The sequence below is a fragment of the Chrysemys picta genome, chromosome 15, assembly GCF_011386835.1.
Source record: "Chrysemys picta bellii isolate R12L10 chromosome 15, ASM1138683v2, whole genome shotgun sequence".
Lineage (NCBI taxonomy): Eukaryota > Metazoa > Chordata > Testudines > Emydidae > Chrysemys > Chrysemys picta.
In genome coordinates, this window is record NC_088805.1 from 17,066,263 (window position 1) to 17,091,108 (window position 24,846).

A 24,846-nucleotide genomic window follows, 5' to 3' on the forward strand; every position below is an offset into this window, starting at 1 on the left:
GCAATCCTAAGGACAAGGACCCTCAGAAGTTAGACATGTTTGGGCAAAAGGTATATTCATCAGCCTCATTGCCACTCTGGGTGGTGAACTACCAAGCACTGTTCACCAAATACAATTACCTAGTGTGATAGGGAGTCATCCTCTTCCTTTTAAAAAAAAAAATCCTGCTGGATGGCAGAGAGGAAATGAAATGCATCTTCAAGGAGGGGCAGAAAGTCATGAGAACATTGTGACCACCATGGCGGCCTGTGATAGGCATATACATACATTGCCTCAGATGCAGGATGGCAACGCTTGTCCTCCATTATTCCATCTCTCCAGGCTTAAGACTGGTTCATGGATCTCAACCAACAGGATGTGAACTTCCATATGTCCATCCATCTGGCCCATAGGAAGTACCAATGGTTCACAGTAGGGCCCAACTAATCTTAATTGTGGGGGATAAACCTCAACATGCATGCAAAACATTGATTATGAAAATTGTAATAATTTATCAACGTTCGGTTTGTAAAAACTTTTTCTGTATATTGGTGTATTTTAAGAAATATTTACAATTTTCATATACATTATGCTTGGTGACTATAATATACATACTTGTTTATTTAATTATATGAAAGATTTAAGGTAGCTAAGGCAATTTCTAGGAGGAATTTCATTTTCTGTCAACATGAGAAGCCTCAAGAGTTAATGGAGATAACACCCACTGATTACATAGGCTCCAAATGCCTTTAATTTCTATTTTGCTTTAACGTTTTATAGTATTTTCTTTTTATATTATGTTTTGAAAGATGGCTATAAGTGTTATAATTGTGCTATTAATAGAATATTTTATTGAAGTCTTTAATTGCAAGTTGTGAATGTAATGCAAATGGCAGGTTGTAAATCCAAAAATTTGGGCAAAAGGCAAATAAGCCACAAGATTTCTTATCAAAGAACAGGACACATCTTGTATAAGATACCAGCTGGTATTGATATGATCTTAGCTGAAAAACAAACTTTGTAAGATCTGTTTTATAAAAACTCCTAACTTCAAAAGAATGGAAGAATGCTCTCTAGTCAGGATACTTCAAAGAGGAGTGGTTCATAAGAGATGTTATCAGAGCTCTAAATGTAAGTAGTTTAATTGGGGTTTCTTCACCCCCTTGAGAGAGAGAGCTTGATTTCAATCAAATGCATGCACACAAACACACACACACCTGCACAATTATAAAAATATTGACACTTTAAAGTCATAATTTAATTTTAAGGAAAATGTATAATAGGGCTGTCAAGTGATTAAAAAAATTAATCACAATTGCGCAATTAAAAAATTGATCGTGATTAATCACACTGTTAATCATGGAATACCATTTTAAAAAATATTTTTGGATGTTTTCTTCATTTTCAAATATATTGATTTTAATTACAACACAGAATACCAAATGTACACTGCTCACTTTATATTTATTTTTTATTACAAATATTTGCACAGTAACAAAACAAATGAGGAAATATCTTTCAATCTCATTACAAGTACTGTAGTGCAATCTCTTTATCATGAAAGTTGAATTTACAAATATAGAATTATGTACAAAAAAACCTGCATTAAAAATAAAACAATTTAAAACTTTAGAGCCTACAAGTCCACTCAGTCCTACTTCTTGTTCAGCCAATCGCTCAGACAAACAAGTTTGTTTACATTTGCAGGAGATAATGCTGCCCACTTCTTGTTCACAATGTCATCTGAAAGTGAGAACAGGCATTCGCATGGCAGCGTCATAGCCGGCATCGCAAGATATTTACATAACAGATGTGCTAAAGATTCATATGTCCCTTCATGCTTCAACCACCATTCCAGAGGACGTGTCCATGCTGATGACGGGTTCTGCTCAATAATGATCCAAAGCATGTTCATTTTCATCATCTGAGGCAGATGCCAACAGCAGAAGATTAATTTTCTTTTTTGGTGATTTGGGTTCTGTAGTTTCTGTATTGGAGTGTTGCTCTGTTAAGACTTCTGAAAGCATGCTCCACACCTCGTCCCTCGCAGATTTTGGAAGGCACTTCAGATTCTTAAACTTTGGGTCGAGTGCTGTATCCATCTTTAGAAATCTCAAATTGATACCTTCTTTGCATTTTGTCAAATCTGCAGTGAAAGTGTTCTTAAAATGAACATGTGCTGGGTCATCATCCAAGACTGCTATAACATGAAATATAAGGCAGAATATGGGTATAACAGAGCAGGAGGCATATAATTCTCCCCCAAGGAGTTCAGTAACAAATTTAATTCACGCATTATTTTTGTTAGTCTCTAAGGTGCCACAAGTACTCCTATTCTTTTTGCAGATACAGACTAACACGGCTGCTACTCTAAAACCTGTCATTTTTTTAATGAGCGTCATCAGCATGGAAGCATGTTCTTTGGAATGGCGGCCAAAGCATGAAGGGGCATACGAATGTTTAGCATATCTGGCACGTAAATACCTTGTAATGCTGGTTACAAAAGTGCCAGGCGAACACCTATTCTCACATTGAGGTGACATTGTCAATAAGAAGCCGGCAGTATTATCGCCCGTAAATGTAAACAAACTTGTTTGTCTTAGTGATTGGCTGAACAAGAAGTAGGACTGAGTGGACTTGTAGGCTCTGAAGTTTTACATTGTTTTGTTTTTGAGTGCAGTTATGTATCAAAAAAAATCTACATTTGTAAGTTGCACTTTCATGATAAAGAGATTGCACTACAGTACTTGTATGAGGTGAACTGAAAAATACTACTACTTTTGTTTCATTTTTACAGTGCAAATACTTTTAATTAAAAAAAGTGAGCACTGTACACTTTGTATTCTGTGTTGTAATTGAAATCAATGTATTTGAAAATGTAGAAAAACATCCAAAAATACTTAATAAACTTCAAGTGGGATTCTATTGTTTAACAGTGCAATTAAAACTGCGATTAATTTTTTTGAGTTAATCATGTGAGTTAACTACAATTAATCAACAGCCCTGATGTATAGTTGGGAAATGTTTTTGGGTTATGGCTAACTCATGATTCCTCCAGTTGTGAAAATCTAGCTATTCCTTATTAAAGATGCCATAAGCTTTTTTTTGAGAAGCATATTTGCAAATATTTTGCACGTAAATGGAAGTCTTTATGCTACCACTGTATATGTAGATTGCATATTCATGAGCTAAAGCTGTTACTAAAGACCTGCCATGAAGGCATTGAGCCATTGAACGAATAACAGCTAATTTTTGAATCTAGCTAAGCCTTGAAATAGGTGTGCCTTCCTCCTCCAGTGAAACTGAAGAAGAACCATAAAATCTCCCTGAGAAACCAGCAGCGCACACAGCTCCCATTCCTCAACTTTGCAGCACTCATCAGCGCTCACTCTGTTCATCTAATCTATACAAGAAAACTGCAGTGGCAACGAGACAGTGGAGGAGGAGGAGGAAGGAAAAACCCATCAGAACAAAAATAAGCCATAACATAGCATCATGGAGTAGCAACCTTCCACTTCAGCACGGTTTCTGCAGCATCATTGGTGAGCTGACGTTTGCAAAAGCACTGCCAAAGAATTAGATTTAAATTTTTCTTGTGATAATTTTAATGGAATAGGAAAATGCTACTATTTAGAGTATGGTATTCCTGGAAAGGAGACACAAGTTAACCTGGGCAAACTGAGAGAAAGGATAGGATTTAATATGGATTTAAGATTCTTAGTAGTTATTAATTGGTTGACTCAAGACTGCTGCTTGAATGGCTTCTTTTAAGTAATTTTAATATTTTCTTAGGTTTCATGGCACCTAGTTAAGATTGCTCACTTTGTCATTTATAAAATGTATAACCATGATAAACTGAACCGGACTCACTACCCTTCAAGGACAAGTCCTTTGCCCATCTATATACTGTTTAGCTATGATACACTGAGACAGGACTCATTACTGACTTGGGGAATAATGTACTTTGGTTGAAAACCCTTTTTGAGCCCCACATAATACAAGGTTTTGCCATTTGGTCTCTCAACAACACTGACAGTCTTTATGAGATGCATAGTAGTGGTGGTGCATTTCAGAAGAAAAGGCACTCACATCTACCCTCACCTGGACAATTGGCTGATGGGGCAAATCCCAGCAGGAACCTGCAGCACATTTAAAGTACACCCTCTTCCCTGTTCTCTCAGCTCATCACAGATAACTGCGTTCAGAGAAACCCTGTTTACCTGCTTTGGATGTGCAATGGATGTCTCTGACGGTCAGTTTGTCCCATTCTGTGAACAGCACTATTATATTGATTATAATGTATACTTTAGTGTAAGGAGAATAGTAATGTTATTTCAACAAGTTTATTTCCCTGTGAACTCTGTTTAAATGGATTAGGTTGTATTAGCATTAAGTGTAGAGTAGCTGGGACAATACTTTAATAAACAGAGGGCAGAGGGCATCCTCATTATAAGGTTCTTCCTGCTAAAGCTACTTAATCCTGACTCTCAATCCTGCTGGCTTCTATTGTTAATGTCCCTTTAGCAAACTCACTAAGCATAGCAAGCACAGTGTAAGAAAAGTTTTCAAGCTGTTGGATACACAGCTGGAAAGAGAACCTGAAAAAGACTGAAAATGACATGGTGAAATACAAAAATAGAAAATGAAGGCACTAACAGGAAAAAAGAGAGTGACTAACAAGAGAGCGGGTCTGATCAATCTGGTTTGGTTTTCTAGGCTCAGGAAGAAGGTGTCTTGGAATCTGTATTTGAGGGCACCTCCTGGGCGGTCACCAAAGCTCTTTTCAGTGTGTGAAATGAAATGGAAAACAATAGTTCTGCAGCAATTGCTTTTATCTCTTCTGCTCAAGTGTTTCCTGAATTTGTCAGCAAGATGCCTGACTCCTTTAGCAGTGTAAACAGTTTGGCATTTCCTGAAATGACGGCACTGTGTGGCATTATTCAAAAGGCAAAGTGAAAGGTTCCACTATGAATAAGGGAGGAAAGGAAAGAGATGGAACTATGTTCCACTTCATGGCCTCCGCAAGGAAAGCGAGAACACAAATTTTAATGCAGCTGTGGAGGATTCCTATCCAGTCCCTGGTGATCATCTACTTATTTAAAAGGCATGATTATGGGAATTCTGTCTTCAGTCATTTGCATCAACAGCAAAGAGAAGAGTATTTGGTTCTAAAAACCCTAGCATGGAAAGACTAAAATCATGAATCATAGAATATCAGGGTTGGAAGGGACCTCAGGAGGTCTCAACCCCCCTATTCAAAGCAGGACCAATCCCCAGACAGATTTTTGCCCCGATCCCTAAATGGCCCCCTCAAGGATTGAACTCGCAATCCTGGGTTTAGGAGGCCAATACTTTGAACTTATGTACTCAAATGAATACCCTGAATGGGCAGATCTTTTCCATTCCATGCTGCACTGTGTCCTTCATAGTCACTACATTGCTGGGTAAAAGACAAAGACAAAAAATTTTCTTCTTCATTTTTCTTCCCTCATTATATTAGCACATAGTTTAGGAATTGCTGAGCCATGCACTTCCAGATTAGTCCTTTTTTAATCACTGAATTCTTTAAATCTCTCTTATTCCTGGCGGATCTTGAATGCTGACTGGTTGTGTTTGTCTCATTACTCATCTTTTCCACCCTACCCTAATAACTAGTCTGCCTTTCCTTATTATCAAGAGTGCCTTGTAGAAATCTCTTGAAAGCTAGCAATACTTCTCTCCAAAACCATAGCATTGATCTTCTCTCAGAAAACCAGTGTGTCTCATAGCTAAGGATTGCTTCTCCTCCTCCTCCTTTATTCCAGTGTTTAGGGGAAAAATGTGATGATCTATTCACTTTTTTGTTTTCCAGCACATTTTTGTGGTCCTTTTTTCATTAAATCGTAAATTGTTTTTATTTCCTCCTGCACTCATCATGACTCTTCTGCAGGGAGTATGTAAGAAGAGCTTTTCTGATTCAAAATGATGGGCAGATCCATGGCACATTAGTAACTTAGCAAGTAGGTGAACAGACAATAAAATTCCAAGCTACAGCATCACAAAATGGACTTGGCTCATTTATTTTTGACAACTGTTTAGTTTTTAATTATTTGATACTTCTATATTAATAAAGCTGTAGCATATCTAGTAACAAAAATAGAAGTTTTAGCAATATGAAACCTGAATACAGCTCTGTTGATTTTTTTAATAAGAAGGGTGAGAACACCACCTTTTAATTCATAAAAATAAGTGCCCAGAGTTGTTAGATTATACCGTATATGTGTATATTTATACAAACATACTGACCTCTGACACGCACACAAATAGGTTAACGTTTATTTCTTGGTTAGATGGACAGATGTAATTCTTTGTTATGGTCGGTGGAGTTACTGCTATATTTTTTATGAACACTTTTAGGTTCTGTGTTCTAGACTGGCTTTGAGTTTGTCAAACTGCATCTCTTTTCCCCTTTTAGTTTGGTTAACTAAATACCCGGAAAGTCCCTGCTTCACACTTACCTGTTAGTTTCCATGAGAGAGTATCTAGCATGGTTTTATAACATAGCTATAAGAAAAAAAAGAATTTCTCTCTACGCTGGATGGAGAAGCTGCTGGATCTCTGCTAGCAACCAATAAGTTTAAACATGGATGTAGCTATCACATTGCTGATCCCAGTGTGGACAGGACTTTACACTTTTAAGTCTTTTTTTAGCATGTGAGCTTTTTCTTCTACAACTTTTTTTAAACCCTCAGAAGGGAGGACCTGATGAAGTTTTGGGTTAGAGCTTCAAAGCTTTCCTTTCTGGAGACATGTCGCTCTTCTGTGTGAGGGACACTCACCTAGTAATATCTGCGCTGTTCCCATCCGTGCTCTCACTTACATAAGCACCAAGATGACTCAGATTTTAAAATTATAATGATAACCCCCCGATTTAGAACTTTTTTGCAGGAAAAGCGTTTGTTACACTTAGGTTTCGAGTAGCAGCATTGTTAGTCTGTATCCACAAAAAGAACAGGAGTACTTGTGGCATCTTAGAGACTGACAAATTTATTTGAGCATAAGCTTTTGTAGGCTACAGCCCACTTCAGCGGATGCATAGACTGGAACATACAGGACTTTACACTTAGAGCATTTAGGCCACAATTCTCCAAGACATGTAAGCAGATGACTAATTCCATTGACCTTACTGGAACATTTGGTGCTTAAAGTCAGGCACATGCTTAAGTACCTTGCTGAATGAGAACCTTATTATTCATGTCAGTCATTGAGTCCTATCCTCTTGTTGTTACAGTTCCCAGACACCTCTGAACCCATATCCACACCCAATACTAATTCCAGTACACTGACAATAGCATACTCTGTTATCCTTTTGGGTCGGGAGCTCAAAATTTGACCTTCAAAGCTGACAGTCCATTCAGACCAAACCTCTGCTGAAGCATGTTCTCTCACTCTATGAAATGGGCATACCATTATTTTAATGAATATGCAAGAGAGGTGTGGAAGTTTGTAAGCTGAGCAATGTCTTCCCTTCCACTAGTGCCTCCAATGCAGAAAGGGATTTCATCAGTAATTCATTGTTCCGGTATCTGTTTGGAGCTAGTCATAATGTGTGCAAGTACATGGAACAGTTGGCACAGTGAGAGAATATGTAAATATAGCCCTGTGACATTCATTAGTGCTTTAAGTACTGATGGGAGGAAAGGGCCTGCCCATCAGTATCATACTATGTTAGAGATGGATTATAATAGTAAAATGCTGTGTCACTCCCCTCTTGTGAAAATACCTGAGGAAAGGACCTAAGTGGAGGAAAATCCCTGAGAATGTTTTTGCAGAGTTCACCGCCATGGAGTGATTTTAGGGAAGTTTGTCTTGTGACCCCCTCTCTATGTACGCAATGTGCTACAGTTATGTTTCCAAACCCAGCAGAACTGTGGGGATCTGCAGGAGTCAGAGACATCTGCACTGAGGCCCTGAGCTTCTATGCTAGGTCTGGGGTCCCCCCCATCTCTAGCATTGCTTGTGAAAAAGCTGGGAGCTTGAGTGGGAGAGGTTAATGAGAGGAATTGGACTCCTTACTACCTGGATAACATCATAAAAACAGGACAAAGTTGTGCTGTTAGTAAATGATACTGGGTCTCAAAAATTATTCCGGACTAGATGTTTAAATTCCACTGTTGCATTTAAAAATTAAAAATAAAGGTTGTAACAAACAAATGAAGTCATAAACAAACCCAGCAGCATGTACAATAAAGTATTATGTTGCTTTGAATCTTGGCAGTAGCTTCCATAGAAATAATAGCAGGAAATTATGGAGGGAAAAAATGGTGAAATCACTCAGCAGTCTTTGCTTATTCATTTTAGTCTTCTGTGTTGCGATAACGATTGGGTTTATTTGTATTATAAAATAAAAGATTGCTCTTATAATTGGAAACCGGTATGGCTGTGTAGCTAAGGGTAAAGGTTATACTGGTTATTGCAACAGATATCCTAATTCTAACAAAAGATACCCAGTGAAGACAGAACATTTAATGACTGGAACACCTAGCCTAAAACTATCCATGAAGCAAGAATTTTCAAATGTTGGGTATTTTGTTGGAGCTGATAAGAAATTCTCAGATTTTTCCAGTGATTTTTGTTTTCGTTCCTTCGCATGGGGCAAGGTTTTCATGGGAAGCTGCGTGCAGATAGAGTTGCACCATTTTGAGGTTTCACGTTTGCTCCCACCATGGAGTACTTTATTTTTCTTTCTCAGATGGATTATTTTGTGCCCCAACCTGCACTCATTTGAGACCTATTCTCCCCCGATGGGCGCACATTATAACGGCCATTAGTGTTAATGAGTTATGTGTGTGTACACATCAGGGGGAGAATAGACCTTATTGTTGAGTGTGTTTGAAAGCCAGTGTAAAATCCACAGGTACCCACACAGAGGGAGATTAACTGACAGGGTAGTTGGAAAGAGTTCAAGAGAAATCATAGAATCATAGGGTTGGAAAGGACTTCAGGAGGTCATCTAGTCCAACCCCCTGCTCAAAGCAGGACCTAATCCCCAACTAAATCATCCCAGCCAGGGCTTTGTCAACCCTGACCTTAAAAACCTCTAAGGAAGGAGATTCCACCACCTCCCTAGGTAACCCATTCTAGTGCTTCACCGCCCTCCTAGTGAAAAAGTTTTTCCTAATAGCCAACCTAAACCTCCCCCAGTGCAACTTGAGACCATTACTCCTTGTTCTATCAAATACCAGTCAGAGCTCAATCAGCTAACCATTCTGAGTAATGTTGATTGGCTGAAACTTAAGAAAAATACACTGTTGATACATAAGAACTTAAAGAATAAGCAGAGCCCTGCAGGGATACAAAGTTTATATCCACGGATATAAATTGGTATCTGCAGAGCTGCCGGGCTCTACTGGGAACTGCAGTGGGGAAAGCAGCAGCATGTCAGGCTGATGCTCCCAGGAGCCAGCACTCCTCCGTACCAGCAGCTCCGTACCATGGCTGTTCTGCCCCAGCCACACCCCCAGCCCTGCCAACTGCAGTGGGCACTATGCTCACCGGCAGCTGTCCCTGGTTGTGCTAGTGTGTGCAAGTGGCTCTCACACTCCCAGACAGGATTCCCTTCCATGCAGTGGTCTGTCTCTCCTGTCCGGGAGCGTGTGAGCCGTTTGCACACACTAGCACAGCTAGGGACAGCTACCGTTAAGCCTGGTGCCTGCCCCAGTGGGTGGGGCTGGGGGCAGTGCAGCCACGCCGGAGGAGCTGCCTGCGTGGGGCGCTGGCTCCTGACATGCTGCTGCTTTCCTTGCTGCAGTTCCCAGTAGAGCCCTGCAGCTCCACAGATAGCAATTTATATCTGCGGATATACATTTTGTATCCACCCAGGGCTCTAAGAATAAGGCTCCTGATGTAATCCTGGCAATTATAGGCTGATTAGCCTAACTTCAGTACCAGGCAAATTGGTTGAAACTATAATAAAGAACGGACAGGTCAGACACATAGATGAACATACGATGTTGGGGAAGAGTCAACACAACTTTTGTAAAGGGGAATCATGCCTCACCAATCTATTAGAATTCTTTGAGGGTGTCAGCAAATACATAGTCAAGGGTCATCTAGTTGATACAGTGTACTTGGACTTTCAGAAAGCCTTTGACCAGGTCCCTCGCCAAAGTCTCTTAAGCAAACTAAGCAGTTATAGGGTAAGAAGGAAGGTCCGCTCATGGATCAGTAACTGGTTGAAAGATAGGAAACAAAGGGTAGGAATAAATGGTCATTTCACTGTGGAGAGAGATAAATAGCAGGGTCTCCAGGGATCTGTACTGAGACCAGTGCTGTTCAACATATTCATAAAAGATCTGGAAAGGGGGGTAAACAGCGAGGTAGCAAAGTCTGTAGACAATACAAAATTACTTAAGATAGTTAAGCACGCTACAAAGAGTTACAAAGAGATCTCACAAAACTGGGTGACTGGGCAACAAAATGGCAGATGAAATTCAATGTTGATAATTGCAAAGTAATGCACATTGGAAAATATAATCCCACCTACGTGCACAAAATAATGAAAGTCTAAATTAGCTGTTACCACTCAAGAAAGGGCTCTTGGAGTCATCATGGATAGTTCTCTGAAAACAGCTGCTTAATGTGCAACAACAGACAAAAAACGAACAATGTTAGGAACCATTAGGAGAGGGATAGATAATAAGAAAATATCATAATGCCACTATATAAATCCATGGTATACTCACACCTTGAGTACTCTGTGCAGTTCCAGTTGCCCCATCTCAAAAAAGATATATTGGAATTGGAAAAAGTACAGTGAAGGGCAACGGGTTTGGAACAGCTTTCATATCAGGAGCGATTACAAAGGCTGGGACTGAGATTTAGATTCAATGTAGAACAGAGATGACTAAGGGGGAGGGATATGATAGAGGTCTACAAAATCATGAATGGTGTGAAGAAAGTGAATACCCCTTCACATAACACAAGAACCAGGGGTCACCCAATGAAATTAATAGGCAGCAAGTTTAAAACAAACATTAGGAAGTAGTTCTTCACATAATGCACAGTCAACCTATGGAACTCATTGCCAGAGGATGTTGTGAAGGTTAAAAGGATAACTGTATTCAAAACAGAGTTAGATACGTTCATAGAGGATAGGTCCATCAATGGCTATTAGCCAAGATGGTCAGAGATGCAATCCCATGCTCTGGGTTTCCCTATACCTCTGACAGCCAGAAGCTGAATCTGGATGACAGGAGATGGATCACTTGATAATGCCCTGTTCTGTTCATTCCCTCTGAAGCACCTGGTACTACCCACTGTTGGAAGTCAGGATCCTGCACTAGATGGACTATTGGTCTGATCTAGTATGGTTGTTCTTATGTTTTTATATCTAAAAATGCATTTAATGTTACAACCTTTTTTTTTTTTACTGGACTAATAACATAATGGGGTCCATTTTCATTGGCCCTTTTAACTGTACCTGCAATATTTATATTCTTAAGAATTTTGCTCATATAAAAAAGATACACCTTAAAATTAAGGAGCCCAGTTGAAAATTTGGCCTATGTTGTTTAAAATCACCAGACATATTTTTCTTTAACACAAGCACGCATTCTAAGTCTGATAGCAAACCTGAGAGTGACTGTTACAGTATCTGCACTTTTTACACTGTATTTATTTTTCTGTAGTATGTTATTTTCACAAGACAACAGGGGCCAGATTTTTCATTGAATGTGCATGGGCAGACCCTTGCACCCATGCAGAACCCCAGCAGAGAGATCTTGGGAAACAAGGTGGAGGATCAAGGCCAAATGCATAATATCCAATTAGTCTATCCAATAAGCAATGTGTGAAAAGTGGACTAGATGTGGTGCAGAACTCAGCAAAAATAAACCCTAAGCATACTGCCTACATATGGGGGGGGAGGAGGAAGAGCTCAGTGGTTTGAGCATTGGCCTGCTAAACTGAGGGTTGTGAGCTCAATCCTTGAGGGGGGCCATTTAGGGGTCTGGAGCAAAAATCTGTCTGGGGATTAGTCCTGCTTTGAGCAGGGGGTTGGACTACATGACCTCCTGAGGTCCCTTCCAACCCTGATACTCTATGATCGTGTAGTATTATTTAGCTAGTAACACACTGCATTTAAATGCTGATAAATTACAGAAATTCTTTCTAACATTTTGTTTGCCCTCAACTACTCCAAGTACTGCTAATAGCAATAAGAATGTGAAATATTAGCTTACATTGGATATGTTAGATTGCATTTAATATATTTGCAGTATTTTAAATAATACAATAGGGTTACAATTCTGCTTGCCTAAAACCACAAATGATTTCCCCATAGCTAATGGTCCTAATCCTGCAAGGTGCTAAGAGCCTAAAATTCCCATTGATGTCACTTGGCACCTTGCAGGATTGGGCCCGAAAGCAGCAATGTGCAGCAGTGTGATAACAGCTGGCACAGAATTCAAAGATTGCTGATGTGATCAAGGCTGGTTTTGAGAGGGTTAACCACTGTTTACATTTAAAAATCAACCATTTTAAACATTTACTTTTGTCCTACAGTGTGAATAAACAAACTGATTTCCATTTAAACTAAATGTATTGCTTTTTGTTGTTACCCAGGAACTGAAAGATGGCAATAAATGTGCAAGATGTTTTATTGACCATATACGTACATTACATGTAAACCCTAAAATCTCTTCCCTCCTTGCACCTTAAAATCTGTTTAGATCAAAATGATAAATAAATTAATCAGATTATATTGTTCTGCCTTTCAATTAAATTAGCCATTCACTAGCAAGATTATAAATTAATCCTTTAGAAACTTGTCTCTGTTTCATTAAGGCTAGGGCAGCATCTTGCAGCTTCTTGTAATCTGTATCCATTTCATTTGGGACTGCCCCCCCTCATTCCATAAATGCCCTGTATCCACCAGTCTCCCAGCTGTCCAGAAGCAGTTAATGCAGGGCTGACAGATCTTTGGGACAGTGAGAAATCAGAAATGTATAGTTCTCTTTTCTTTGTTATTAGATCTTAATGATCTAAGCAAAAGTCCAAAAATATTTAAACACCCTGGACCCACAGGTTCAAATCCCATCAGGTTTAGCTCCAGCCATCATCCTTCTGAGGTAGGTACACTGAATTCTTGGCAGTTGAAGATAGATAGTTGGGTCTTTCAGATAAGATGTTAAACCCAGTTTTTTTCTGCTGTCTATGGACATTAAAGAATAGAGGTTTGCTCCAGTGTCCTTAGTCATTTCCTCTCCCTGAAGTGTTGTGCAGATGGCTGTTTGCTGATTTGATACCGTCCACAATCCCCATTCAAGTACTAGCTGTGTTTCCGTAGTGATGTATGTAAATTGAGGCAACATCTGTGCCACACAACCCCTGAGTAAGCCAGTGATGCTTGGGGGACCCAGTAGGCATTAGAAGGGAGAGGATCCTCCCTAACTCCAAGCAGTAGGCTGGGTGAAGAATGGCTTCACAGCCATTGCTACAGCCTCCTGACGTGCCCGGACCCGACGGTGAGGAGCATCGCGCAGGAAGCCGTATGGGACGTGGTCAGGAAACACATTGCCAGGGCCCCCTCCGAGCAGGACGTCGCCACTTACCTCAGTGGCTCCCTGGAGGCTGAGTTCGGGAGAGAGGGGGGAGACCTGTCCTCTCTCTGGTCCCACGCCCACAACGCCTCGAGACGCCTAGGAAAGAGGATCAGATGCAGCTGGAAGTGGTGCGAGGAGCACCGGGAGCTGGGAGTACTGATGCCACGCATAAAGACCCCTGACCACACCATCATCACCCCGACCACCAGAACGATGCTGGAAAGGACCCTGAAAGATGCCATCCACTGCCACTATGCCGAGAACCTCAAGCGGAAGCCGGACCAGGGCAAGGTGTTCGAGGTGTCCAGCAAGTGGGACGCCAGCAACCACTTCCTCCCCGGGAGCAGCTTCACCAGGTTCGCCAACTGGTGTTTCGTCCACCGGGCCCGGCTCAACTGCGTCCCCCTCAATGGAGCCATCCGCCACAGCAACTGGGACAAGCGCTGCAGGAAGTGCGGCTATGCCAACAAGACCCTGCCCCACGTCCTGTGTGGATGCAAACAGCACTCCGGAGCCTGGTGGCACTGCCACAATGCCATCCAGAACTGGCTGGTGAAAGCCATCCCGCCATCCCTGTGGAAGATCACCATCGACTCCGCCATCCCCAGGACAGACAGCCGTCTGCGACCCGACATCGTCATGACGGACGCAGAAAAGAAGAAGGTCCTCATGGTAGATGTCACGGTGCCATTTGAAAACAGGTCACCGGCCTTCCACGAGGCCCGAGCACGGAAAGTATTGAAGTACACCCCGCTGGCTGACACCCTGAGAGCCCAGGGCTACGCGGTCCAGATACATGCCCTGATCGTGGGAGCCCTGGGTTCGTGTGACCCCCACAACGAGCCAGTACTGGGAGCATGTGGAGTCGAGCAAAGCTACGCCCGGCTCATGAGACAGCTCATGGTGTCCGACACCATCAGGTGGTCCAGAGACATCTATACGGAACACATCACAGGACACCGTCAATACCACATTGAGTAATCAAGACCTCCGACCAGGGAAATAACTCACTTCCTTCCCTGACGAACCAAGGGATGCACCCCACCCATGTCTTTATTCGCTACACTGACACTGACTTGGACTCTTTATACATTCCATGGGTGGTGTACCCAAGCCCACTTATCCACTGATGCTTTAAAAACTCCCACACCCCAATCTGGGTCTATGCTGGTTATGTGATATGTAGGTATCTCGTGATCCTTGTAACTGATACCTGTAATCCCTCATAACTCAAGCCGGACCCCAGATGTACAGTACCTTCCCTCTTAACTTGTGTATATTTAATTTTAAACATTAACTTTAATAAAAATTTTAAATCTATTCTCTAAGTGCACACACCCTCACAAGATCCACATAGGCCTTGTCTAAAATAGGGAACCTATTCAAAAAATTCCTACGTTCCCAATACCAGTTCATACCAATAGCTCCACCAGGAGCCCCGCTGTCGACAGGGTGCCAACGGCTACCACCATTTTAAGCACCATGTCCATTAGAACCACTCTGAAAAGGGTCAGATGGCATGATGTATCTATATCTGCCCAGTGTCCTAGTCAATCTAGATCACTTTATATATTCTGTCCTGGCTGGGGTTTGCAACTCCTTTTAGGTTCATCTACAAATGTTTTGAACATGTGGCTTGTTGTTCATGGTTCTATTATCCTGTAGCTGGTTTGTGATTTTCCCCCCTCTCTTTATAATTGTCCCATTATTTGACGGTGGTTTGAAATTAGAATTACTGGATAATTGCAAGGATCATTCTTCTTTCAATTTATAAAGTGTAGTACCACATTTGCTTTTCTCCAGCCTGTATACCTCTGTAGTTCTCTATCACTGAAACAACAACAACAACCCCCAGTCAGTGATTCAGTACATCTAATTAATTTTTTAGGCTGCATGTCATCTAGACCTATGGATAGGAGAGAGAGAGTATGTGTGTATAATATAAATAGTTCAAATATACCTTTAAGCGTGCCTTTTGTTAATAGCTATTTCCCCCCAGGTCTTTGTGATGTCCTAAATGTAAGAAATTCTGAGTCCTGATTCTCTGCTGTCTTGCACCTTGTGTAGTCATTTTACACCTGTGGAAGTGAATGTAAAATGTGGCCAATTCACTTATTTTGCAGAACTGTAAATAACTATACAAGGTGCATAGGAAAGGCAATTTTATTTTATTTTATTTTATTTTTCAGAGATTTTAAAAAGGAATTCAGTATCCAACAACTCCCCCTCGCCCCCAAAAAATCAGTATATGTGCAGTATCTCCATTCTTTACGATAAATAGATTGTGTGTGTATGTGTACAAGCAGGGCCGGCTCCAGGCACCAGACCACCAAGCTTGTGCTTGGGGTGGCACCTGGAGGGGGGCAGCGCGGTGCTCCGGCTCCGGCCGCTGGGGAGAGCTGGGCCACAGCCGGGGCTCGCCGCCCTCCCCACGGCGCTCTGGCTGCCGGGGAGAGTGGAGCCCCGACCGGGACTCGCCGCCCTCCCCCCGGGGCTCCGGCCACCCTCCCCTGCCGCTCTGGGGGGGAGGTGGGGCGGAGGCTTTTTTGCCTGGGGCGGCAAAAAAGCCAGAGCCAGCCCTGTGTACAAGACCATGATACTGAAGCAGGAAAAGCCATGGGTCATATAACCAGATCTGTGGCAATTCCTTTACAATTTCTAAATCACAAACAGCACACTTTCTTGGCCTGAACTGATGAAGGCAGTTTTGCAGCCTAAAATTTGAATTCAGTTGAGGATACTCTTCAGTGTGGCAAACACAACATCTCAGAACAGCTTATGATGGGCTAAGGAAAAGCAGGAACCCCATGTACTGAGAAGATTGAGTAGGAGCCCTGGGTGGAATGCATCAGCATGCCTTTCACATAATATGTATGTTTCCAACCGTTTAGGTTAATTCACAGCACTTATGACCTTTTCCTGCCATAACTTTGGTTTGAAGCTGTGTAACATGCACGAAGGATTATGGGAGAGGAAAAAGCTCAATGTTGTAAACAAACTTCTAAAATGCCAAAGACAAAGCAAGTTGTTAAAGTGATTCATGGCAGACTCTCTCAATCTGTGTTTCAGAAAAAGAAAAGGTAAAGCAAGGCTTGAGTAGCCAAGCAACCTCAAAGCCTGACCACTGTTGCCATGGGAAGCTTTATCAATGACACACTGGCTGAAATTGTCCTTTTCTTGTAATTGAAGGCTACAGTAAGAAGAAAAGGGAGTTTTTCAGACAGGCAGCCCCCTCCTGCAGGGAATCAGCAAGGAACAGACTGGAATTAAGTCTCGTTCACACACACACACAAAGGTCTGATCAAAATGGGATTGACAAAATCCAGTCACTTTCAAAACATAAATCGGAGTCCTTTTGAGCTCTGTCTTCGAAAGGATTTGCCTTACCACAGCCAGACTACAGGTAAATTGTATGCAATTCTTGACCTGAAGACAGAATGTACTTGCTGTAGTGTTTCCTGATTTGTTTAATTTGGCGGAAGTATTTGCTACATCTTACCAAGCAAGTTACCAAGAGTTACAAAAGCAAACCCTGACACCCAAGAGATGTACCTATTAGTGATGATTTGTGTACAAAGTTAAAGCTCTGCATTTCACTTCAGTCATGCATTGTGGGTCCAATCTGATACTGAATCTTGCGTCTTTCAGCATTTCCCAAGTGCAGAGAACAGACAGGAGACTGATTTAATGTTTAGGATGCTGTAATGGGTCTCAGCTTGTTTAGAGCAAGGTGGGTTTTGAAGACAGATTAGATTGGAAAATAAAGTAGGGTGCACTACTTACTTGCTCTTGGGACTTTAGAGATGGACAAAAAAAACCAAGGACAAACTATGTAACATTCAGTAGTCAGGTTTTAACATGGGAATAGCTGCATAAAGAAAACCGTGGGCATGGACTAATTCCTCCCTTGGAGTGTAAAAGTCTTCAGTACATCCCGAAGAACAGATGCATGACAAATATATCTTTGTGCAGGAAAGGGAAATATTTCTTAAACATCCTATAGCAAACGTGACTGACTGAGTTTCCCTTTCCTCCTGCCTGGTGCATTTCCCCTCTTTGCACAGATGGGTTCTAACTACATTTGCAGGGTATGAACTATAGCTGACATTCAGATTCATAACTCTAATAGTTCATTTAGCACTGCGGTTCTCAAACTGTGGGTTGGGACACCATTTTAATGAGGTCACCAGGGCTGGCATTAGACTTGCTGGGGCCGAAGCCAAAACCTGGGCCCCACCGCCTGGGGTCAAAGCTGGAGCCTTACTGTCCAGGGCTGAAGCCAAAGCCTGAGGGCTTCAGTGCTGGGTGGTGGGGCTCAGGTTATAGGCCCCCCACCTGGGGCTGAAGGCCTTGGGCTTCGCACACACACACACACACCCCGCCCAGGGTGGTGGGGCTTGGGCTTTGGCAGGACTTGGGTGGGCTCAGGCTTCGGGCCTCCCTCCTGGGGTCGTGTAGTAATTTTTGTTGTCAGAAGGGGGTTGCGGTGCAATGAAGTTTGAGAACCCCTAATTTAGCAGACAAAGGCCAAGCAGGCAGACACCTTTTCTCCAGCCCAGCGTGTGGAAGTCAATGAGAGGATGGTGAGGAGCTTTTGTTCATCTCAACATAGCTGGCCTGAATGCTGAAAAATGCAGCCTTCGAAGATGTTTTCTTTTTTAAACAACAGCCTGTCCAAACAATGGGATTATTTGACGAAGTCTGTAAAGTATTGAATGAACTCCCTGACAAGGCTAGAACCTGGGCAAGGTCCCTGCTAGTCATGAGAATTTAGAGTTTCATTGAACATTCCTTTTTTTTGTATGTTTGTGTTGACAGCATTTTTCCAGCTCAAACACACTTTGTAGAAACTGAGCGGCAACGAGGATCGGTCATAGTGTCCCCCGCTTAAGGTACCAGCTCATCCTGGGCCTGATCCGAAGCTCATTGAAGTCAATGGGAATCTTTCCATAGATTTCATAGGCTTTGGATCAGGTCCATTGAGCCAGGACTGGTAGTGATTCGAAGTTGTAACAACCTGATGGCTGTTCAGGGGCCTGTGTGAAATGACTTGGTGGCTCTCCATCCATTTCCATTTTCCATTTCACAAAACTTACAACTATTGCTACTAATTTTGTTAGCAGTCCCAGCAGCGAGGCTAAGAACTGAACGGCCCACAGAGAATAAACTGCCCACTTTCCGCTAGGGGTGATCCATCTGTGATCTGTCTCAGCCATGGAGGAGCAATGTAAACACACCTTGCATTGCTTCTGCCTGTGTCATGCCTGTTCTTTGAGGTCAAATAGCCTAGTGCTTGTCAGAAACACAAAATTAATCTGATTTTCTTCAAAAACAAAGGCCCCAGCCCTAAACTTTGGGAGCTAGAAGTAATCAGCCCCTGGCAGGATCAGGCCCAAACCTCATTCTGATGAAAGCAGGACTTTCTAACGTCTTCCGTTATTTCTCCAGTGCTCAGTTATGATTTTTATTTTGTTTGTGGCTCTATGTAGAAATAAAAAGCATCCAAACCCGGCTTTCACCTGATGCCAGCTCCAGTGATGTTACTATTAGTGTTCTCCCAGGTTATTTTATAAAGACTGGCAATAGGAAAGCCTATCACAGGACGTAGAGCCATGACATTCAGAATAAAGACACTTTCAGAAGAAGTGGGCCCATTTTTTTGTTACTATAAAAGGGCTCAGCTCCATTCTTTCAGGAGAATTTTGTCGACTCACATAAGCAGAGAATGTGGCCCATTATTGACAGAATTATGCTATTGTTAGTGAGACACATGCACAGAAGTAATGCTTTTTTCATACAAGAGGTCTGGCTAGACTAATTGTTTCAGATGTTGCTTTTAAGTGGCTGCAGCCCTGTGGTGATGTACAGCTATGCTTCTAAAAGGTTGCTTTGTTAAATCAAGTTTCGCTGTAAGGTGTTGATTTTTATAAGATTGGTTCCAGGGGAAAACACAAACTATTTGATACTTAACGCCAGTACCAAAAATGGTTGTTCAAAATATTGCTGGTCAGAGCCCAAATCTTGTTTTGTTTATTTAGGCCCCAGTCCCACAAACACTTTCACATGCACACAGCTTTACTCTCATTAGTGGGACTACTCCCATAATAAAGTTATATACAAGTGTGTTTGCAGGATTGGGGCTTTATTCGGCTCAGGAAAAATTCCCATTGAAGTCAAAGAGATTTTGCCTGAGGAAAATGAGTAAGGACTGCAGGTCTGTTAACTCCATTCGTTACCCACAGGGGATCGACAGTAGTTAGATTAATTAGAGTGACAGTGCGGTATGAGGGGAAATGATAACGACGGGCACAGATTATCCCCATTGACTTTTCTGAAGTCAGTATGGAGATTTGTATTCTAGTTTGGTTTTTTTTGTAAAGGACATAAATAAGGCACCACACAAATTACAAGTCAGCTTTGGTAGATTTCTTGCAAAATGTACACATTTAAATGCCTTTACAGTTTATAAGGTTACGGTGTTTACAAACAAAAGTTGCAAAGATGAAATACAGAATATTTCACTCTTGTACCAAAATCACATATTACGTTACAATAACAGTATTGTAGTTCTCATTTAAGACACTGACAGTTTAAGAACTGCACCTCTTTACTGAGGAAACAATTCTACACATATGGTGTTTGCTTAATGATCACATAGGCTCAGATCCTGCAAACATGCTTGTGGTTAAGCATGAAGTTTTATCTCCAATGGGACTAATCATGTGCTTAATGTTAACCACATACATAAGTGTTTGCAGGATCAAGGTCCTAGTCTCTCAAGCCTCTGTGTATTGACACCATCGCTTTTTTATGTTTACTAAGCAAAGCAAGAACAATATGGATGAAGCCCTATTGCAAAACTACAGATCCAGTTAGATCACAAGTCTCAGCAACAGTGGCAAATATTCAGAGTTGACATACACATGTGTATTATATGTTTGTGATGGAACCATGAGGCTGTAATTAAGGTTTAGTGTTATACTGCGAGGGAGACTAATGTGTAGAGTGTTTCCTTATTAGTTGGAGGCAGAAGGTAGTTCCTTATGGAGTCCATCAGGGTCAGTAGAAGTGTGCTGAGTTGGTATAAGAGTACTGTCACATGGCCTAGAACTTGTTTAATTGTTTTTAGAGTTTGCATTAGGAACTGTCACACTTACTCAGTCCCTAATCCCTTTTAAAAGAAGCTTGTTTCACACACATCTAAGTCAGGAAATCCCAAATTGTGCTTGCATAGAGCAAAAATTAGTCATCCTTCCTCCCGGTGATAAAAGTTATGGTGGCTATGGGAGCCATAACCTTGAATTTCTTGATTATTGCATGTAAAGTCTCAGCAATAATATCAGGTTAAGAATTTTTTGCATTTCCTTGTTTGTTTTTAAAATAAAGAATGGCGTTAGTAAATTTAACTGCTGTTGCACAATCAAACAGATGCATAGTCACATTAAATTGTGCCCCTACTGAGCACACAAAATTTGATATTGGCAGCAAGACGGACTCAGCAAGATGGCAACCAAGACCTTGCCAAATCCTTTACATTACTTGTAAAGTGATATCGGAAGGAGCCTACTTGGCCTAACCATATTCTATTCAGCATTAATGCTTCCAATTTCAAATTGTGCATGCAAAGCATGTGCCAGAGCAAGTACACATTGTATGCTGTAATGATTTCATATTCAAGTAAACGTAGACTAGGAATGGGTTAAGGAGGAGGGATGGTTGGCTGGCCTGAGAGTACTGAGCAATCAAGGTTACAATGTAAGATGAGTTTTATTTGAATGCACAGTGCTTCCTATGCACATGGATCAGTGCCTATACCTGAACGACTATCTCAATTAGTGGAAAATCAAAGATCTCAGTCCATGATTGTTCTAAACCAATTTTCTTCAAACATAGCAGGGCAGAGGTTAATTGTCTAAACTGAGGAATGAAGACCAAGGTTAGTTTGAAGTTTTAAAAAGAACTTACATTTTATTTATCCAAACTCAAACAAATTGAAAAAAATTCTTAAATAATGAAAAAACAAACAAACCCACCACTGTTACAATAAGCCAGATGTGGGTATTTTCTTTACAAGAAAATAAATAAGAGAAATTTCAACCCAAAGGGTCTTTTAAAAAAAAAATCTGAAAGGACTGAAAATGTTTTATGATGAAAGTTAGTGTAATAGTGGCACAATTCATTATCATCACACAGATCAGTTGATAAGATATATAAACATTTGAAGTCTTGTAAAAGAATCCATTAAAAAAGCCAGATTGCACTCACAACGTTCAAATTTGAAGGAGGTGATGACAAAGTCCTACTGGGGGAATGTTCAGGGCACCCGCCCCTAGGAAGAGATGTTTGTTAGCACAAGCCATTTGGTGCACTAACAGATGTTGTAATGTGCAAACTCCTCTCTTATATTTGCAGATACATTATACTATAAACTCCTATTCCCTATGGGTTGTTCTGGACACAAAATGGGAGAACAAGTTGCTAGTTGTGCATGATGCCCTAGCATACCCCACCTCCTTCCAAAGTTTGTCTCAAACAACCAGACACTGGTTGTTAATTACCAAATTCGAGTGCTGGGCTGTCACCTATTCCTGCCCCCAATAGTTCGTACATCTTTATAATAACAAAACATGCGGCTAGAATATAAAAATATACATATAAAATATAGACAATCTCGTTTGTTTTTTATTATAAAAACAGGGTTAACAAATAAGGAGTGTTGAGTTCTGAAATAGTTCTGTAAAATCCTGTACCAGAATCGTCCTAACTGCTTAGACCGATGCCCCGCAGAGTTTAGGTTAGTTAATTTCATTAGCCATGTGTTCACTCGGGTCTGTACAGCGGCAAGGCAGCACATTACAACAGCACAATAAAACTTTTTTTAAATTATAAAAAAAGACATTAAGGGAAGGATGATTCCCCAGCTAGGGAGATGAATTCGCTGCTTAAGAGGCTTTGTTTTAAGAGAGTTCTCATTTCTCCACAATCGGATGGAGAACGCAGACTTTATCTTATTCTCTAATGATACATAAACAATCCGGTAGGTCATTTTGGGGGCAGCAGTAATAATAATCAAATTAAATAAGCAGGTGCGGGTTTGTAATTAGTCACAAAGTAGTTTAAAAAAAAAAAAAGCCCTGAGCACCTGCTCTGTGGTTCATATTCCTGCAGTAATAGGTTAACTCGCTTGCATGTTACATAGCATACATCTCAAAGCAAACAACCCCCTTCCAGTTAAGGCGAAGCAGTGCCAGCCATTGGCTGCCCGGCCGATTTACCGCTCATCCCGGGGGAGACAGAAGAGTGGGGAAGAGAGACCGAATTCACGCCGGTGGTCCTTTCTGTTTAACGTTTGCAAGGCTCAAACAGGGGCGAGCTCCAGGCGCGCAGCCGGGCTGGTCTTGTGCCACTGAGCGGTACCTGCGAACAGTCCAGTTCGGAGCTCGCCTCCCCAGAGTCCGCGCGAGTCATTTCAAGCATCTCCGGCGAGGGAGCCGGGCCCAGGGCAGGGTCCGGCTGGGAGCTGCAGCCCGGCTCCGTCCCTGGCCCCTCAGACGTAGTTCTTCTTGTCGTACTCCCCGTTGGAGGTGGGCCGCCGGGTGGAGGCCGAGTACTTGACGGGGAAGGCGTTCTCGCCCTCGCCGGGGCAGGAGCAGGAGCAGCAAATCAGGCTGCCCCCGAGGAGCAGCAGAGCCGTGGCCGCCCAGCCGATGTAGAGGGCGGCCCCCATCTCCCGCTTCATGGAGTTGGGCACTTTGGGGTCGTAGAAGCCGCTGATGATGATGTTGGCGAACCAGGAGACGGGGATGAGGACCAGCACCCCGCAGAGGATGTAGAGGACCCCGCCGGTCATCACGATCCAGGACTTGGTCTTGCCGGCTCGGACGCAGGTGGTGCACTGGGACCCCACCACGGTCACCATCAGCGCCACCAGCCCCAGCAGGGTCACCAGGACGGTGAGCGCCCGGCCCGTCTGCATGTGGGGATCCAGCGCCAGGATGGAGTCGTAGACTTTGCACTGCATCTGCCCGGTGCTCTGCACCGCGCAGTTCATCCACAGCCCCTCCCAGGTGGTCTGCGCCACCACGATGTGGCCGTCGGTGAAGGCGGACACCTGCCACATGGGCAAGCCGCAGACCAGGATGACCCCCACCCAGCCCAGGACGCACAGCCCCAGGCCCAGGATCTCCCGCGCTGCCGAGGTCATTCTGCTCCTCCGGATTCACGAGCTGCTCGGGACTCAGCTGCCAGTGGCTTCGCGCTGCTTCGGGAGCCGGCTCAGGTTGCGAGTGCCAGCCGGGGGCCCGCGGGGCTCTATTTGAAGCCGCAGGGCGGGCCCCTCCCTCCCACCTCCGGCCAGTCCCAGGCAGCGGAGGCCGCCCCCGGCCAGCGAGGGGCTGGGGGAAAGGAAGCAGGAGCGCGTGTGAATGATGAACGCTTGGAAGGAGTTGGGGGGGGGGGCAGGAAAAGAGGCTGGAAAGGAGCCAGCTGCAGACGCTGCAGCTTCGTCTTCCCCTCCCAGGGGCTGACCGCGCCATGGGGCCGGGGGGGGGGTCCTCGTGTGGTTAAGGGTGGGGCTCTATGACTGGCTGGCAGCGTGCGCCAGCTCTTGCATTGCGACAGTTACACAGGGACAGGATGGTCCCTGCGGTCTGGGCCCCCCATGATGAAGAGGGAAGTGACGGTCACAATGGGAGATGAAGTCACTTTCAATTACCCCTTCCGTGGTTCTCTTTTCTGGCATGGGGGGGAAGGGGAACCTGACCCCTCCTTTCCCTTGCCGGCGTGCCTGGACTTCACCCTCGGTTGTTATATGATGGCGCTTTACCGCACTACTGCAAGGAGGTTCCGCAGACTACAAAGGGACATTGGATTATCTCTGTCTTTTGGTTTGGCTGGGAGTCAGCCATAAACTATTTGCAAATCGTCCCTTTCACAAATGACTGTTGCTTAAAGCGCTGCTCTTATCTCAGCCTGATAGTCCATAAGGCACAGATATGCTGTCACAGCTGTTATTGATTATGGACAACATGTTGGGTACTGTGTTGTAGCTCATTTGGTCCCAGGATAGTAGAGGGACAAGGTGGGTGAGGTCATATCTTTTAATGGACCAACTTCTGTTGGTGAGAGGAGAGACAAGCTTTCCAGCTACATAAAGCTCTTCTTTGGGTCCTTGGACAAAATGTCATTCCTGTTTGGATCATTCTAATTGCTCCTGAAAACCTTAGATCTTCCTAAATTACCAAAGGGTAGTAGTAAGTTCAACATGATGATAACCTTAACAAGC

At 42.8% G+C, this 24,846-nt stretch overlaps 2 protein-coding genes across 2 annotated transcripts in view; one reads left to right on the plus strand and one right to left on the minus strand.

The window, feature by feature from the left end:
- The first annotated feature begins 3,276 nt into the window (after nucleotides 1-3,276).
- Nucleotides 3,277-24,846, plus strand: part of LOC101939207 (septin-2) — a 109,930-nt gene continuing 88,360 nt past the window's right edge. Inside the window, exon 1 of the mRNA XM_065567979.1 lies at nucleotides 3,277-3,521. The gene's annotated coding sequence lies outside the window, so the exon portion shown is untranslated. The remainder of the gene's footprint in view (nucleotides 3,522-24,846) is intronic.
- Nucleotides 21,504-24,150, minus strand: CLDN5 (claudin 5). Its single transcript, XM_005281111.4, has one exon. It carries the CDS (start codon nucleotides 23,764-23,766, stop codon nucleotides 23,110-23,112), a length of 657 nt encoding a protein of 218 aa, XP_005281168.1. The 5' UTR covers nucleotides 23,767-24,150; the 3' UTR covers nucleotides 21,504-23,109.